This window comes from Sorex araneus, chromosome 4, assembly GCF_027595985.1.
Source record: "Sorex araneus isolate mSorAra2 chromosome 4, mSorAra2.pri, whole genome shotgun sequence".
NCBI lineage: Eukaryota > Metazoa > Chordata > Mammalia > Eulipotyphla > Soricidae > Sorex > Sorex araneus.
Genome location: NC_073305.1, coordinates 53892691 through 53912055, shown reverse-complemented (window position 1 = coordinate 53912055; position 19365 = coordinate 53892691). Strand labels below are relative to the sequence as shown.

Genomic DNA, 19365 nt, shown 5'->3' with positions numbered 1-19365 from the left:
TTCTCATTCAAATCTGATTAAACACATAGTTGGGAAAGGGATACTAAAGTGGCAGTAAATAATAATTTACTCCAGTTTGCTAGAGACAAAGACTCTGTTAAAGGTAATACATTAACAAGTGGTTAGCTTGGAATTAATTCATGGTTAGCATTACTACAAAAGAAACAAGACAAAATGTTATGTAATTAGTTGACTGTTCAGTTAGTTCATAGGACACAATACATGACATACTAAATGAAGGGTTTGCTTCAGATAACAAAATACCTGTGTGGTTTTGCCATGCACTATATTACAAATATGGCACAAACAGGTGACGGGGACAAACAGACAAGGACTCAACAGTAGTGCTTGTACCTTTCTCTACCACAATGGACCGAAACACCAAAACAGGAAAGCCAGGAATAGGCCGATGAATACGGCTGGGACGGGTTGTAATATGGAAGGCTAAAGAAGGGAAGGGATATTAAAAATCATTTTATGCTATAAAATAATCAGATAAGATGATTCAGACCCCAGGGGGGTGAAAGGGAGTAGGGGAGAGGGGTGAAAACTGAGGTAAAGAATAATAGCACTCAGGTTTATACGGATTCAAACATTTTTAAAAAGACATCTTAACAATCCAGAATGATGGACTGTACTCTGTAAATTGGCAAACTAGTAAGTTAACAGGAATTCCAAATAAAGGGAATGACAATGTGAGTGTCACTAACACCCTGATGAAATATAGCATGTCAAGACAGCAAAGATAGCACTTCAACAACTGATGTTCTGCTTGCAATATTTTTGTTCATACTTAAAATCCAACTATTTGGCAACATTGAAAATGAAAATGTCTAAAGTCTCTTTTATCCCTTCATCAAAATCTTTAAACTAAAGTTCTTGCCTGGTATGGCATTGCTTTCAAGGTCAAACATAAATGCAATGTGGTGCATGCTAAATCAAGCATGAAATCTGCCACAAAGTGTGATTAACAGTTGTTATATCAAGATACTTGAATCTCGGGGCTTTTTTGCTACCAGAATATAATATATTTAATTAGAGGGAATTATTAAAATTTATATTAATACAAAGCAAAATTTTAATACCAGTGCATTTTTTAAATAAAAAGGATATTCACCCTTTATATAGCTGTAATGATTTTATTTATATAGGTATAATAATTTACATAGGTGTAATCTGAGTAATAATAGCAAGGTTACTTTTGAAAACAGTTCTAAGTAGCACAGGGGAATCCATTCTGATTACGCTAGATGTCTTCAGAGGTTAATTTGGTAGGAAGTGGACTAAAATTTCATAATCAGAGGGATACAAATGAACAGGAAATGAAAGAAAAGAGAAGTAACCAAACCGTTATAATCTGATTTCAGAAAAGTTCTAGAATGTGATTTTTAAAATAAATATAATTTGGTTTTGCTCAGCACAAGCTGTCTGTACCCAAATTAGTTGAATTTTAAAAGGTACCCACCTAAGCAGTAAGTCTTTAATTTCTAAAAACTAAGGCTTTCTTTAGCAAAGGACAGCTGGACACAACTCAAGAGCATTCTATGTGCAACTGTGTCATCGGATGGCCATGCAATATCACTCTTATACTGTGCTGCAAGTTAAGCAAAGTGCCTTCTTCCCAAGGAAGAGTGTGGCTCATGCCCACTGCAGTGTCCAAGCCAGACAGGGGTTTGAAATAGGGCAGAGTACAACCAACCATATGAACATTCATCAGTTAGGGCCACAAAGGCAATGATCACCATAACACACAACACAACATTTATTTAGTATAACATCTTTTTAAAAGACCAGCTGCCTTTCTAGTGAATGAAAAACAACGTTAAACTCAATTTATACCAAAATGTTTCACTTGCAATGCATACACACACACACACACACACACACACACACACACACTAACAAACTCATCAAATACATCCTAAATTTATAGAGGCTAGGAACATACTATAGTTTTTAAGAATGTGCCTTAGTCAGAATATTAGTATAAAAAGAAAAACTAATTGTCATTATTCTGTGATACAGCAAAATACTAAGGATTCTTAGGTGGATTCCTAGTTGTACACTTCATTTTCCAACAGTGTAGGAACAAGATGACATCTTAAGGACAGAACTTCAGATTTATCTGGGAAAAACTGATAGTTTTTAGGTAAATAAGTTTCTTATAAACAAAGCTCTTCCCCCAAACAGTCATCAGGTTCTTCTAGGGTACAGTTAGAAGGGCAAATTCTTATATTAAAAATTCCATCAAGGAATATGATAATAAAAAGATTAAACTAAGATGTTCTATATGTCTTAATTTCTCAAGTCAGTATGAAATTCTCTTAAAAAATGAAAAAAACATCAATGTCAGGGCTCTCACTTGCTTTTCAATCAAAGCTAAGCCAAGTTTGCAGACTTACATTATTATTTCCTTTCTCTTGGAGCAGCTTCAAGTTGTCTTTACATTGTTTGAGCTCATCTGTGATTGATTGTTTTTCCTGCTCAGTCATTTCAAACTTCAACTTCAGTTCTGAGAGTACAGTCTGTGTCTTTTCATACTAAAGGCAAAGAAAAAAGAGTGTGCAGACTCAACTTAAAAAAGGTATGAAGTTAGGGTTTTAGTCAGGCTTAGTCACCTGCAATACCAAAGCCGAGCCTTTCTGTCTTAAGGAAAGTAAGAATCGCTTGCACTAATAATAAAAGAGAAGTTTCTAATGTTAACTTGGTTCTGGGTATGAATTTCTAGCACTGGGGTGTTAAAATATGAATTCACCATTTTATTATCTGTTTCTAATATTAAGGGTCACTTTTTTCTAATGAGAGCAGAAAAGATTTCAAATTGAGTTAAAATTTAAAAAAAAAAACACCAAACATTTATATCCTGATTAAATTGCAAGGTTAGGAAGTTTGACCTTATGTCCTGGTAAGCAATGTCAGTCAAGTTATTTCAGTTTGGAAGTAAAAATGTATTCATTACCAATAGATCTCCTCCCACCTAGCATCAGCAGATATTAGAGTATTAGATAAGGAAATCTTGTAGATAAATGAAAAATAAAAATGATTCACAGTACCAACCACTGAGATTGGGAATTTCTAGCTATTCACTTAAAACTTATAAACATCAATTAAAAATAATTTTTAAAAATCCAATTTATTTTGGGGGGGATGGAGTGGGGGCACACCCAGCGATGCTCAGGGGTTATTCCAAGGCTCTGCACTGAAGAATTACTATTAGCAGTGCTGGCGTACCATATAGGATGTTGGGAATCTTGCATATGGACCTGGATCAGCCATATGCAAGGCAAATGCCCTACCCACTGTACTATCTCTTCAGCCCCTAAAATCTGTTTTGGACTGACATTTTTCTATAGTGACACAAGTTACTTTCTGCTCAGGAAAACAGTTCATTGCATATTAATTTGACTTTCAAATGGACTCGCTAGCCTCTGAGTACAATAAGGCCAAAGCAAACGCAGTGTAGTTTCTTCCTACTTAAAATGCCCTACAGGTCAGCAATCTAGATCGGTCACACGTCTAGCTACTGCATCTCACATATAAGCAAGGCTTCCAGGCAAAGAACAGTGAATGTTCTGATACTAGTTCTACTTTTGTCTCTGCCTCTGTTTCTCCCCTTTGTAGTATCTGAAGATTTTAGAAGTAGAGAAGGATTGAGTATTAAAGGGGGGGAGAACATATTTTATATATATATGTCTCAAGGGGCTGCATAGCAGAAAAGATCTTCATTTCCCCTGTGGTTCCTTGAGAGCAGCACATGAGGATGGAAACCCACTGCATTCTTTCTCCCTACAGTTTAAATGACACCTTTATAATAGTGTTTCTGAATAATGTAAAAATCTTGAAGTGATTACGAGTTACTTACTGGGTACTCCAAAGATAAAGATTAAGAAGGATACAAACGTATAAAAAAATCAGACCAGAGGTGGGAGTGAGGCATTAGGGTGAGTGGAGAGGACACCGTGGGCACAGAGAGAAAGGTCAAGTATGAAAGAACTCCTGTGACCTACACAGGCAGACTGGCAAGGCAAATTCAGTATATGGAGACTGGTCTCTGTACATTACAAAATAATCAATATTAATGATTTTGTTTTCTTTCAGTTTAGGTCACATTCAGTTCCACTCAGGGCTTATTCTTAGCTCTGTGTTCAGGAATTCCCTCCATGTATAAGACAAGTGCCATATATACTATACTATCTCTCCAGCCCCATGATTTGATTTTTAGAGAAAAACCAGAAAGCAAATTTTCTCTTGCTTTCTTTGTCTATCATTTTATCTCCACCTTACACTCTGCACGAAAGCACTGAATCATTTCTTCACTCCAGGAATCAAGAAACAGAAAGATAGAAAGGCAGCTCAGTCAGGAAGATCCTGCAAGTTTACTGTCTGCATTGGACTGAGGTGGGACTCCTGGGACCGAGGAAGTCAAACAACTCTTCAGTTTTTGCAGAGAACCTGTATGCTCAATGTGTTATGAATTCTCAAGTTATGGGTATTTCTACCAAATTTAAACATATATCTTAAAATAAGATAGAAAGATGATATAAACATTGTCTTTCTCTTGATACTGTAGAATAAAATTTACTTTTCTCATAAACTTTTTCAAATAAATGTTCAAGTAAAAGCTATCACACATATAAAATTGCTGGAATTTTACACCTTTCTTTGATACTATTATTACTCCATCTCTCTAACTCAGGAGGTGAGAAATGATCTCAGTTTCTGAGTAAGAGGGAAATACCATAGCATATTACCAACACCTTTGATTCTTCTTTATAAAGATAATAATAACTGAATTGGCTTGATTTGCAATATTTAGCTTGTTACAGTGTTGAAAATACAAAGATATAGAGTACATTAATTATGATTTCATAAGAGAAAGAACAAAGAGGGAAATGTCAAAAGGACATATATATGCATTAATAAAAGGTAGCAATTAATTTGCAGCAGATCACACAAAACAAGAACCTGATTAAAGAACATTTTAGTTACAGTCATCTAACATGTTGAGACCAGGACAAACAGAAAGAGAAGCAATTCTATATTTACAAAGGAGTATGATGACTAGACATCATTTCACAATGGAAAACATTGAACAAGAAGATAGAAAAGAAACATACTGACAAGATCAGACATATTTTTAAATGTGCTGCATTTAATGCAATCCAAGGGCTACCAACAATTTAGAAGCCGTGACAACATGCCACTGCCATTTATGTCAACAGTTAAAGCAGTTCGTACCCAAAACAGGCAAACAAATAATGCAACAAAACAGCTAAAGCATTCAGAGTATCATACAATAGAATCATCTTCCAACCACAGCATTCTTCCTGGACTTTGAAAGAATTATGGCACATAGACTGGAAGGACACAAAGTGCTTACAGTATTAAAAACTAGGATAATTTACTTTGGCACAAAATTTGTGTTCCAACCAAATAAAACAAGATTTCTCCCAAAACACATATCTTTAGCAAAAAGATAAAAAACAAACATATTACAAAAGCAGTATGTCCACATGTAAATAAAAATGTTACAGTTTTTTTCTTCAGAAACAAACAGGGAGACAGAAGAACAGTAATTATTTCCAAGTTCAGGATACTACAAGGAAAAGGAAAGTGCAAAGAAAAATTACTGATTAAACAGATCTTGTAAAAACAATTTTGGGAAAACTTATTATTAAAGACAAAGTGTTGTTTTTGACTTCCTTCTATTTATAACAAATCTTCCACTTAAAAGAGTTTATAGCTGGGGTGTGCCCTGACTAGTAGATCAAACTAAATCAGTAGTAGACCAAGCTAAATTTCTCTTCCACCCACCTCTTTGCTCTCTCTCCCTCCTCCACCCCTGCTGGTTAAGTGTCATGAAGGAAGTAGTTTCAAGTTGGTTAAGACTCAACACAGCTCTTAATACCACATAGTTAACTTCTAGTCAGTCCTCACCATTTTATTTATTTGTTTTTGAGCCAGACTGGGTGGTGCTCAGGGCTTACTCTGAGCTCTGGGTTCATTCACTCCTGGCAGGCCATATGCACGGCAAACACACCCTACCTGCTGACTATTGCTCTGGCCCCAATCCTCGCCATTTTTAACATGATTTTTTAAAAAGAGATCCCACTCAAAGTTTTAAGCAAAATGATATGAAAAGTGTACATGCATAGTTGTGAAGTGGAGGAAAGTTAAACATCTTACAGCATGTGTTTAACTTCCTGGTTATGAGGTAACTTTTAAATAACATTTCAGAAGTTTCACCTGAGGCACTTAGCATTATGGTGTGGCCCCAGTTTGCTTTTCCTAAAAGCATTCTAAGTTAAATGTGTTAATTATCTTAGATGGATAAACAATGAGTGAGTTATCTGGCTTCTCTTATAGGTCAATGAACTGGTAGAGGAAAATGTTAAAGGTAATTTTGCATATTTATATTTTTTAATAAAACCCTACGAGAATGACTTCTCTATAGAAGGATCATGATACACAGCTAGAAATCATCAGATATGTTCCAAATATCAACTTTGTGACAGGTAATGTGACTCTGCTTCCCTTTGTTTCTATCTAGCCTGAATATTTCATTTATTTTTGGCTTTAAGTCCAACCATAATTGGACTCAGAATGTCTTTTTGCTTTACCTCTTTCTGTACATCCTTTGCTTGGTTTTCAGCCTTACTGAGAAGAGTTTTTAAATCAGCTGAATCCCGAAGATGCTGTTCTTTCAAGGTTCCCATTTTATTTTCAAGGTCTTCCCTCGTCATTTGAAGCATGCTGAGATCACTGGTGAGCTCTAAACTCTGCTTTTGGGAACTACGACAGAAATATTAACAAGTATTAATACCAATTCATGTAGAAATCAGACATAGCAAGAAATCCTATTTTTTATGTACCTCAATGAAAGTAGGTTTCAAAGGAGAAAAGTAATGTGTTAAAAAATAGAGCAAATATTTTCAGTAAGTAAAAGCATTAGAACACTAAACAGATGCAAGTTTAACAAAGGTTAACATTCTTAGAAGCAGAAAGTGACTACATGACACTGTATTAACTATATTATAAAAACACAGGTCTTTGACAAGAACATTTTAGCACATATTTCAACTAATTTTTTCTAAGTTTAAATACTTGACAATAGGATGAGAGACAGAAAATTAGGAGCTGCTGTCAAGTAATGGAAGACCTACTTAAATGAGAAGACACACCAAACTGGGGGGAAAGCATGTGCCAAAGAACCAGGCGGCTCTAGACCCCAGCTCTGCCATTATTTGTGAGATGTCAAGCAAGTCATTTAATTGAGACAATTTCATTCAGGTGAGTAGCATTACCTGAGCTTTTTTGGTTTGTTTGTCTTGGGGTCATAACAGGCTGTGTTCAGGTCTTAGACCTGGCTCTGTGCTCAGGGATCACTCTTGGTGGTGCTCAAGGGATCATATGCTGGGGGCCAAAACCAGGTCAGCTGCATTCAAGGCAAGTGTCTTACTTACTGTACTATGTGGCCCCAACTTAAAAAAATAAGCTTTGAAGTAAATTTCTTTATTATCAGTGTCTGACTTGATTTTATATATCTATTTATCCTGGATCACATAAATATTTCTCAGTGAGATTTATTTTTCTTGTTTTTGTTTGGGGTCACACACAAGGGATTACTTCTGCTCCTTTGCTCAGGGATCACACCTGATGGGGCACAGGGAACCATACGGGGTGCTGGTGAATGAACCTGGGTTTGTCTCATGCACTGCAAGCACCCTGCCTACTGTACTATTTTTCAGGTCCCAAGATTAAACTTTTAGGTATGTAGAAAACTCCAGATGAAGGCAATTTGGAGCATTATATATTGTCATCCAAAAGCCATTCTCTGCTTTTATTCACTGTGGAGAAACTTACGTTCTTTCGTGAACATGCACCTTTCTTTCTTCTCACACCACTCTAAGCAAATTTCTTCAATAAAACAATTTTGCTTCACTTAAAAAATTTTCTTAGTGAAAAGAGGTGACTGGTGGGAATGTTTAAGAAGCCCTAGAAGGTAACTTTAGACAGAGAACTTAACCAATAACAACATTCTACCCATATGGAACCAAATATTTCTAAACCATATGTATCTAAATCATGAAGATTTTGTAGAATGGTTTTTTAAAAAATTAACAAAATTTAAATTAAAAACAGCACTTAACAATCTGACAGATTCTAATTTTACTCACACCTCAGAAACAAGAGATAAGTCTGATCTTTAAAATATTAATATTCTGGGGCTGGAGTGATAGCACAGCAGGTAGGGTGTTTGCCTTGCATGCAGTTGACCCAGGTTCAATTCCCAGCATCCCATATGGTCCCCTGAGCACCGCCAGGGGTAATACCCGAGTGCAGAGTCAGGAGTGATCCCTGTGCATCGCCAGGTGTGACCCAAAAAGCAAAAGATAATAATAAAAATATATCAATATTCCATGGACTGGAGAGATAGTACAGAGGTTAAGGGGTTTGCCTTGTAAAAAAATGACCCTGGTTAAACCCCTGGCTCCTCATAGAGCATGGCCAGGAGTGATCTCTGAATACAGAATGAGGAGTAAGCCCTGAGCATTGCAAGGTGTGACCTCCCAAAAACAAAATATATGCATGCATAAATCCAAAACAAGAATAATACTATTTTAAGATAATTTAAAATAATAATAATATTCAAATACTAAAAGTCATTACATGATAAAACACCAAACTAACTAGATTCACTCAAGACTGAAGAGTTGCAAGTCTTTCATATCTTACACATACTTTACATCAAACAAATTTGCTCTTCTGGGTAGAAATAAAGTCACATACGCACATACAAAGTCAGACTATTTTATGCTATTCATATTTCTGAATTACTAGTAACAAAATTTAACATGTTCTTAATATATTACTCTATTATGAATTATCTCTAAGTATTATGAATTATCTCTATAAATATTCAAAATGTAATTCAGACAAATGTAGGGAAAGTATAGAAAGTTATGTCACTGGAAAAGAATAAAATGCTTTATGGAAACTGAGTATGTATGTTATCAGACATAGCCTTACCAAAAAATTTAGGGGTTAAAGAGAGAGTACAGGGGTTTAAGGTATTTGCCATGCATTCATCCGGATGCCACTTCAAATCCTGGCATCACCAAGGTCACTTCTAAGCACAGAGCCAGGAAGATAGCCCTGGGACACCAAGGATGTAGCCCAAAGAAGCAATTAAAAAATATGTATAATTCAGCAAATCTTGTTTTTATAGCTAATTTGTTTTTAATAAATATATAAAATATTATAAATTTATAATTATATACAATTATGTAATATTTATAAATATATACACATACTTTCTGATATATCTAGTGACTATTTTTCTCTGAAACTTGCTTTCTATAGGAACCACCTTGGTTACTGAGATTTTGTTAATCTACTGTTCTTTTAGGAGTGTAAATACAAGGCTACCAGAAAAGTGTAATTTTCATTTATTCTGTAGTGAGGAGAGGGAGTTGCCTTACTAATATACATGTACTACCTTTAAATTCTCTTTTATTTATTTTGTTGTTTTGGGCAACACCTAGAGATAGATGCTCAGGTGCTCAGGGCTTACTCCTAGCTCAGTGCTCAGGGCTTACTTCTGGCAGGACTTGGGGGCCCAAACTGGGTAATAGGGATTGAACTTGGGTCAGCTTCATGAAAGGCAACTGCCTAACCTATTGTACTACCTCTCTGGCCCTGTACCTTTATATTCTTAATGAGAACAAACATTGTTTTGTTTGTTTACTGAGGAGTAAACAAGGTGGTGCTGAGGAGGCCCAGAGACCCCACCGGCAAGTCTTGGCTAGCCAGGCCAGATGTCTGATGCAAGGGTGGGAGGATGCAGGGCTGCTCTGTCATGTGGAGCTGGGGATTAACTAGACAACCTTGGCAGTGTTTGGGGACCTCCAGCATGGCACCTGATGATGATTGAGGACAATGTGGTTCCAGGGATCAAACCAAGGTCATACGTCCTAACCATTGTGGTATCTCCCAGCTCCAAACACTGATTTAATAAGGAATAGCTCAAAATTTTAAGGAAAATTTCAATTTTTAAAAATTTATTACAGTTAAGGTAATGTATTTACAATGGCATTAACGTCTATGATCTTGGTTTACAGTTACCTCATCGCACTCCTACCAAAGTAGGAGGAATTCAATTTCAAACTATGTAAGCAATGCTGGTAGAAAAGATACCACTTAATTTGCTGGGCCAAACAAAATCAGGTTGCCTGTAAGTGGGTATTAGAAAAATTTAACTGGTTTCAGAGAATTCCTAATCTTTTTTTTTTTTTTTAAGTTTTTTGGGTCACATCCAGCAATGATGCACAGGGGTCACTCCTCGTTCTGCACTCAGGAATTACCCCTGGTGGTGCTCAGGGGACCATATGGAATGCTTAGAATCGAACCCGGGTTGGCCACGTGCAAGGCAAATGCCCTACCCGTTGTGCTACCACTCCAGCCCCAGAGAATTCCTAATCTTTTATCTTATTGTTCTTCATATAACCACTTTTGAAATTCAGAAGCTAAATTATATTTCAACAATATAAATTCTTTCTTGCTTTATTTTGTGTTTGGGGGAGCCACTCCTGGCTGAACTCAGAACTTATTCCTGGATCTATACTAACAGGGCACTCCTAGTGGGATTTAGGAGAGATTATGTGGTGACGGAAATTGAACCCACGTTGCTGCATCCAAGACAGCGTCACATATTGCTCCACTTCAGTCTACACATTCTTTATTATAGTCATCTTTTGATGAGCCTTACTAATAGAATAGATTACTGGTATAAAAGGAAAAAATATTGAATTTGAAATGTACTATTTCAAGTGTACAGATTGGCAGGTTGACTCACTAATTACAGATCTTTGCTGTTTTCTTATTTAGGGCTCTATTTATTTTTTTATTTATTTGGTGAGGGAGGAAATTAATGAGTCTGTAAAGACTGTCATCCCGTTGCTCAACAATTTGTTCGAGTGGGCACCAGTAACATCTCTCATTGTGAGACCTATTGTTACTGTTTTTGGCATATCGAATATGCCACGGGTAGCTTGCCAGGCTCTGCCATGCAGGCTAGATACTCTCGGTAGCTTGCTGGGCTCTCCGAGAGGGGCAGAGGAATCGAACACGGGTCAGCCGCATGAAAGGCGAACACACTACCGCTGTGCTATCGCTCCAGCCAAGGATAACAAAAGGAAAGGACATGTAGGATGGCGGTAGTGGAAGAAAAAAATGCTAAAGTATTAATTTAACATATTTAACCTTCTAAAGAGTCAAATAATCTGGCTGAATCCGTTTGCTCTAAAAACGTAGTTAAGTATCAAACTTAAATTTATAAGAAAGTTGAAGATAAAGAAAAATTTTGAGGCTAAATTTGAGGCTAACTTGAGGCTATAGAGTCTTGCATACTTGTGCAATTCTTTTTCTTGCCGCTGCAGTTCTGATGATAACAAAACATTTTCCTTTTTTAGAGAACGGCACTCTGTTTCCAATACATTCCATTCCTTTCTCAACTTCTCTAGTTCACCTAAAATAAACCAAACATATTGATTAATTTTCAAAATAATTCAGAGGATAAAAAAATATTTTGGTGAAGAACCTATGTTTTCTTCCTTTAAAAGGGTAGATTTTATATGCATATTCTTTAGTTCATTGATACTTCAGGGAAGTCCCATTACCTTGAACTTGAGTAATAGTCCCCCACTTCATTTTCATAAGACAAATAATTAATTGTAATTAAAGATAAAATTGTAAAAATATTTTATGTAGAGCCTGCAATAGTGAATAATATGCCCCAATATAAAAATGCTGCTTTATATCCCCATTTGTTACCAAAGAGAGAAAGAACCTCTACAGTACTCTGCACAAGTTATAAAGTTATCATTGTCAATAGTAAAGAACTTTATGTACAATTAATTTTACTCACCTTGTAGTCTTGTTGCTTCCTCTCTCTGCTGGTCCTCACACTGCTGACATCGAAGCTGGAAACTGTTCTGCAGAGTTGTGATTTCTTTTTCATATTCAGATGCTGCTTTCCGCCACCGCTCAAGCTCAGCTCGAACCCTTTTAAGCTCTTCTTGTAAAGAAGTAATATCAGTGTCCCGTTCAGAGGCAGCTTTTTCTGCTGCTTGATGAAGGAGGAAAATTTCATCTCGAGCACTAATTAACTCATTTCGGGTGCTTGCGATTTCATTGTCCTTCTCCTCCCGAAGATTCTCAATGTCGACGTGTAACCTCTGGAGTTGGACTACATAAGTATATTTACGAATCATTTTCTTAGTCCATAACAATTAGGAAGTAAAGACAGTCCACATGGAATTGTAGTTACTGCACAGCCTAAACCTTTAAAGCTATTTATTGCTTTTGATTGTTCATTTCATACTTAATATAGGAAACAAAATTATTAACACAGAAGACAGAAAGAAAAAGCCATATTTTTTCCTTGCTATGTTTGGAATCAAACCCAGGGCTTTACTTACACATGCAAAGCAAATGCTCTGTCACTCAGCTACATTCTTGACCCTCAAAGTGATCTTATTTCCTACCCAGAGTAAATGGATTTCAACATTTTATACTCATTTTTCATACACTTATATACATAAAAAAGAAAATTAGAAAGGGGTCATAACATACAGAATTTTTAAATTTTCTGGTGATAAACATTTTTTAATTAAACCATTACAATCTAACTTTTGACAAATACTTTCATTTAGACATTTTAGGTGGATTAGTTTTTTAAAAAATTATTATAGATAATAGCATTCACAATGAAGAATTACAATGCTTACATTTGTTTCCTTAGGGTCAATTCCGAAACTAGAATCATTTGTTCAAATTGAAACATTAGTAAAAATCTCTAAAGTTCTTGGGGCTGGAGCGATAGCACAGCGGGTAGGGCGTTTGCCTTGCACGCGGCCGACCCGGGTTCGAATCCCAGCATCCCATATGGTCCCCTGAGCACCGCCAGGGGTGATTCCTGAGTGCATGAGCCAGGAGTGACCCCTGTGCATCGCCGGGTGTGACCCAAAAACCAAAAAAAAAAAAAAAAAAAAAAAAAAAAAAAATCTCTAAAGTTCTTAATTCAATTTGCTATTCAATACTTTAGAGATTTTGCTTGTTAGCTCCTTAAAAGGTCTCTCTAATAACTAGAAAAAAATTCTTCTATCATTTGCTAGCCTTTTACTTTGCCCTTGTTGGATGCCATATTATATATTTATTTGCTTATTGTTTATATTTTTTACTAGCCTCTAATTCTTATGCAGGTTCTATCTATAAGTTGAGTAAATAACAATTACTGGCTGAATTAATAAGTTGATAAAATTAATTAATACCGCTTACTCAAAAAAGTATATTTTTTGTATATATATTATATATATGTATATATTTGTTTTGTTGTATTTTTGGCTTGGGGCCACAGCTGAAGGTGCTCAGGATTTACTCCTGGCTCTGTGCTTATGGATCACTCCTGAGCTTGGGAAACTATACAGGGTGCTGGGGATTGAACTCAGGTTGGTCATACTCAAGGCAAATAAATGCCTTTAGAAGCTGCTGTACTATCACCCTGGCCCCTCAGAAAAGTATATTTAATAAAAATATGTAGGGGGCTGGAGTGATAGCACAGCGGGTAGGGCGTTTGCCTTGTATGCAGCTGACCCGGGTTTGAATCCCAGCATCCCATATGGTCCCCTGAGCACCGCCAGGGGTGATTCCTGAGTGCGTGAGCCAGGAGTGACCCTGTGCATGGCCAGGTGTGACCCAAAAAGAAAAAAAAAAAGTAGTCTTGTGCTCTTATTTCAGATCTAAAACCTAGTGTGGCTACTATTACATAAGAAAATTATTATAGGTAGAAAATTTTCCTTAAGTATGTAAGAAAATTTTTTTTTTCTTTTTGGGTCACACCCGACAGTGCACAGAAGTTACTCCTGGCTCTGTACTCAGGAATTACTCCTGGCGGTGCTCAGAGGGACCATATAGGATGCTGGGAATCGAACCCGGGTCAGCTGCGTGCAAGGCAAATGCCCTACTTGCTGTGCTATCGCTCCAGCCCAAGTATGGAGGAAAATTTTTGACGTATCTAAGAACCTATTTGGGGGCAGTTTCCCTTATAAATAAATACAAAAGAAATATTAAGCCTTGAGGTTTGTGGGAAATACTGAGAAATACAAATTCAATGGTCAGAACTAATTAATTAATTAATTAATTAAATTCAAGTCAACCATAGACATATGGGTAAAGTCCTAAATACATATGCTAGCGTTAGGGGGCACTCAGAGATGCCTAGGTAAGACAGCATTAAGTCAAAGATTGTGCCAAGTTACTGAACCTTTGCAGAAAATTGTCTGTATAGAATGTAAATACAGATCCAAATAAGATTTGCTTAGATGGTACTGCATATTATTTGTATAATTTGTATTATTTGTAACTAACATTAAGTCATAGACACTTAAAATGTTTTCAACTTAAAAACAGATACAACTAAATTTTTATGACTTTGGTAGAGGGGACTGAAGCAACAAACATGCACATGTGAGGCATTTGCTCTAACACTAAGCTTTATCTCTGGCTACAACTAAGAATTCCAAGTAATTTAGGGTTAGAGAAATAGTACAGTAGGTAGAGCATTTGCCTCACACTTGGCAGACCTCGGCTGACCCGCGTTCTATCCCCCAGCATTCCACATGGTCCCGAGTCTTGCCAGGAGTGATTCCTGAACACAGAGCCAGGAATAATCTCTGAGCACCATTAGGTCTGGTCCCAAAATGAAAACAAATAAAAAATTCCAAATAGTTCAAATGTCCCACTCAAAAATAAGGTAAATAAAAAGCAAAAAATTGCTTTTTCTCTGTCACTGTCATCCCATTGCTCATCGATTTGCTTGAGCGGGCACCAGTAACATCTCCATTGTGAGATTTGTTACTGTTTTGGCATATGGAATGTGCCACAGGGAGCTTGCCAGGCTCTGCCGTGCAGGCGGGATAATCTCGGTAGCTTGCCGGGCTCTCCGAGAGGGGCGGAGGAATCGAACACGGGTCGGCCGCGTACAAGGCGAATGCCCTACCTAATGCACTATGGCTTTTTCTCTAGGATGTAATAAGGTAAGTAAGTATCATAAGCATCATCATATACAAAGACTCCTCACTTCTGAACTGTGATTACTTCATATTTAATATCTTATCCCTATCTCTTAAACTGTAATAAATAAACTTAAATAACATTGATTTCTTTTTAATAATTAAAGTAAATAAATACTGCTTTAGGAATTTCACAGTGAGTGTGCTGGAAAGATAGTGCAAGGGTTAAGCAATTTGCTTTGCATGTTTGCATGCGGCTACACCTAGTTCAATCACTGGTACAGTACAGTCCCCTGACACTTGGCAGACCTCGGCTGAGTAATCACAGACCTGAGAGTAGCTCATGACTCCCGCTAGGTATGGCCCCCAACCTCCAGCCTCTTCACTCCCTTAAATCCTCCTCCCCACCTCCGTAAAAGAAATTTTACAGTGGCAAACAATGAGACATTTTAGTGAAATGAGACAATTTTAGTCTTGTCTCACAATACCAAGAGTGCCAACTCGAAGAAAACCTTTGATGTATCGGGGTCTTTCTAGTCATTTCAGCAATGACCCTCTGATAATCTCATAAAGAGATACAGCAAAATGGCACGTAGAAAGGACAGCATTCACCAAAAAAAAAGGTGGCATAGGGGCTGGAGCGATAGTACAATGGGTAGGGCATTTGCCTTGCATGTGGCCAACCCGGGTTCAATTCCCAGCATCCCATATGGTCCCCCGAGCACCGGCAGGAGTAATTCCTGAGTGCAAAGCCAGGAGTAACCCCTGAGCATTGCTGAGTGTAACCCAAAAAGCCAAAAAAAAAAAAAAAGGCGTAAAGGGATATTAATGTATAGTGTGGGAAGTATATAATTTATTTTGCAATCCAAGTGTATTATGAACATTAGAAATAATGACACCATCAAACTCTGATGCACAGAGCAGTTCAAAATCATTATTTTTTCCCCCCAAACTTATTTTTTTATTCCAAACTGCTTCCATGGTAATTCATATATAACCCAGAAAGTGAAGTCTCAATAATTTATATCCTCATTTCTGTTCTTCCCACTCTAAGTGTCTACTTTGAACAATCTTCCCTGTGTTTTCTAAAAGAACAAACAATCCACTAACAACCCAGTTAGAATTTCAGATTTTAGGGAATAACTGAAGTTATGAAAAGTGGGGCCCCCTTCACACTCTTTTCTACTTTCCATCCCTCTTAAGAAAAGCAACAGAAAAGCAACAATCTCAAGAGCCCTGGAGTATTCCATACCTTGAAGAACCTGTATTTGTTTAGTAGATTCCTCAACCTGATTTCGGTAGGCTTTTCTTTCTTCTTCCAAAAGAGCTAAAAGTAAAACAAAATATATCTAATTTTATTAGTTAATGTAAAATTTTCACAATTGATTAGCCGGAAATGTCTAAGAACTCCCTAATTTTACTGAAGGAAACAAAAGTTAGGACAGTTGACATTAGCAGTATAAGCAGTTGAATAGCTATATATTTCATCAAGAAGTAGAATCTTCTAGGTCATATATTATCAAGAAAACACATGCTATTATTTTCATGTAAAAAGTTTTCTTGATAATTATTAATCAGCATACTGAGCTTAAATTAAAAAGAAAAGAGGTGGAACAGAGAGCTCCAAAGGCTGAGTGTATGCTCTGCACAGAGGGGCCCCAGGTCTCAGGTCAGCGCCCTGGCTTCACGGGGGTCCCGAAGCACTGCCAGGAGTAACTCCTGAACACAGAGGTGGAAGTAGTTCCCAAGCACCGGCAGGTGTAGGGCGCCAAAATATAAAACAAACTGATAAAAGGGAAAAAAATGACCTAGGGGCTAGGCGATAGCTCAATGGGCTGGAATGCATTGGGGAAGCTGGGGTTCAATCCCAGGTCACCAGAGTACCAGTGGAAGCAACTCCCAAGCAAGATGCCACAAGTAATCCTTGAGCACTGCTGGGTGTGGCCCCCAAACAAAATCCCCTCAAAATAAAAACACTAACCTAAAATCCTCATGTGCTATTACCAACCATATAATAAACACTGACAAAATAATAGCTATTTGCTAAATATTCTTCATTATAATTAAATGAATTAGCCTGGATTCTTCTCCAAAATGTTCAACTAAGTGAATGCCAATTCTAATTTCTTTAAGAAACAAAAAAGATTCTGAAAGTTCTCAGTTACCCCTGAGATGTGAATCTTTCTCCGGGTCACTAAGGCAACCAGAGAAAACATAAGGACTACATAGGGTATTCATGTTCACTTTCTCCTCATTGCAAGACTTTCCAAGGTGCTAACTGACTGCATTTAGGTGGTTTCTGTGAATGATATGGCAATGTAAGCACCTGCAGCTGTCAGCACAGGCTCTACCAGCCCGTGAGACAACAGTTAAATGAGCAGCTATTAGAGAAAGTGGCCAGGACCAAAAGATTCTATATGGTCACCCTGTCTGATTCCTTCCATTTACTGATAAATACACTAAAAAAATCATTGAGAATATAAATGTCCCATTTCTTCAACCAAGGAACACTGTAACTAAAACTTAAATATTTATGTTATTTTTTCCTTGTATTTAAAACACAATTAAGATCTTTTATTGGTATAAGTCTTTGGGTCCTCATATTAACAATATGAAGAAAGCAGATTGATTCTCTGTATTTTACGAATGTGGTACTAAGTTCAAAGTGGTGAAGTGAAATGTCCAAGATCAAATAGCTAATAAAAGTATGGATCTTCCCACGGTGATTCAATAAAATGAAAAAGAAAAAAAAAAGTATGGATCTGAAACAAGATAGCATGCCTCTGGAATGTACATCTGGAGCCATTCAGTTACATCATGTTGTCTTCATTTCCCCTAAGGAACCAAAGTAATCTTGATCTCACCTTGAAGTTCAAAGCATTTTTGTTTACTTGTTCTAGCTAGCTCCTGGGCTTCAATTAATTCCTTTCGAAGAAGCTGAATTTCTTGTTTTGCCTCAATTTCTGACTGTCCACCTTGCAAGTCATCTGACAAAAATGTTTATTTTTAAAAGCAAAAGTTAGTATCACACAGTAACTACAACCCAAATTAGTATCCATTTTTATATTTAATATAGTTAAATATTACAAATGAGTTAAGGAAGATGTATAAGCAGCTTATATTCAGATTTTCTTTTACTCTGACAAAACAAGTACAGTTAGACCTATATTAGTAATTTATTGCTATGGCACTAGTAAACATATTAATATATGGTAAGTTACACATTTCATTAAGGTAGAGTTAATGTATGACTTAATACTCAGCAAGAAAAGTATATCCTATTATCAATTTTGAAATTTGATAGCAAATCAGAAGACTTTTACTTGGAACTTGAAATGGAAAAGCAAAAACAAGCTTTTCTTCAAGAAAAAGTATATTAGCATGATTTTCCCAGCTATAAAATAAAAACTAGGCTGAAAAGTTCACTACGCTCACTTGGTCATTATGTATTTGCCAAATACTACACATAATAACAAATACATGGTGAATTACGAAGCAATGCAATAACCTAAGCTGTTTTATGCAAATAAATTAGATTCAACGACATAAATAAATTATGTTTCCTTTCAACTTTTCTCATTTTTGACTGCATTCAAATGTTTGCTACTAATATTACCTGAAATAAATGTATTATATGCTGGAGGGATAGAACAGGAAGTAAGGCCTTTGCCCTGAATGCAACAGACTCTGATTTAATCCCCAGCATGGCATATACATCCCTAAGTAGTGTGAGGAATGTATTTTTCTTTGAGCACAGAGCCAGAAGCATCAGACCCTGAATACTGGCCAGGTGTAATCCAAAATTAACCCCCAAAATTAATTAATTAAAAAATAAAAACAAAGGGGTCTGAGAGACTTGGCAATTCCCAGCACCACTAGGGGTCACTCCTAGATGACAGAATAGCTGGAATAGCTTCTGAACACTACCGGATGTAGTCCCAAAACAAAAAAGCCTAAAGTAAAATAAATGTATTATTATGTAGATTATATTCTTTTAGCGCATTCTATTTTTTACTTTGGTTTGCAAGGGCCTCACTATAACAACCTTTAATTCATTAAAAAAGTCCTGAGAGTGGGACCTCGACTGGTAGTACAGTAGGTTGGCAACTTGCTTTCCATGTGGCGGCCTGCAGAGGTTCAATCCCCGGAAACCCTGATTCTCCCCTAAGCACCATGAGACATGGTCCCTGAGCACTACTGGATGTCACCCAAAAGCAATCAAACGAAAGTGCTAAGAGAGGCCAGAGAGATTGCATGGTGTGTAAGGCAAGTGTCAACCTGGGTTTGATACCTG

General features: G+C 36.8%; 1 protein-coding gene across 29 annotated transcripts in view; it reads right to left on the bottom strand.

The window, feature by feature from the left end:
• SLMAP (sarcolemma associated protein) overlaps positions 1 to 19365 on the bottom strand; it is a 148203-nt gene that overhangs the window by 3040 nt on the left and 125798 nt on the right. For 12 of the 29 annotated variants that reach the window (XM_055134424.1, XM_055134429.1, XM_055134430.1 and 9 more), the window contains 6 exons: positions 17936 to 18058; positions 16324 to 16398; positions 11927 to 12247; positions 11410 to 11527; positions 6621 to 6792; positions 2403 to 2540 (listed from right to left, as the gene is read on the bottom strand). In XM_055134424.1, the coding sequence (XP_054990399.1) occupies positions 2403 to 2540; positions 6621 to 6792; positions 11410 to 11527; positions 11927 to 12247; positions 16324 to 16398; positions 17936 to 18058 (947 nt within the window). Of the gene's footprint in view, positions 1 to 354; positions 445 to 2402; positions 2541 to 6620; positions 6793 to 11409; positions 11528 to 11926; positions 12248 to 16323; positions 16399 to 17935; positions 18059 to 19365 lie in introns of all 29 variants that reach the window. The other 17 variants (XM_055134425.1, XM_055134426.1, XM_055134433.1 and 14 more) reach the window with 3 other exon arrangements.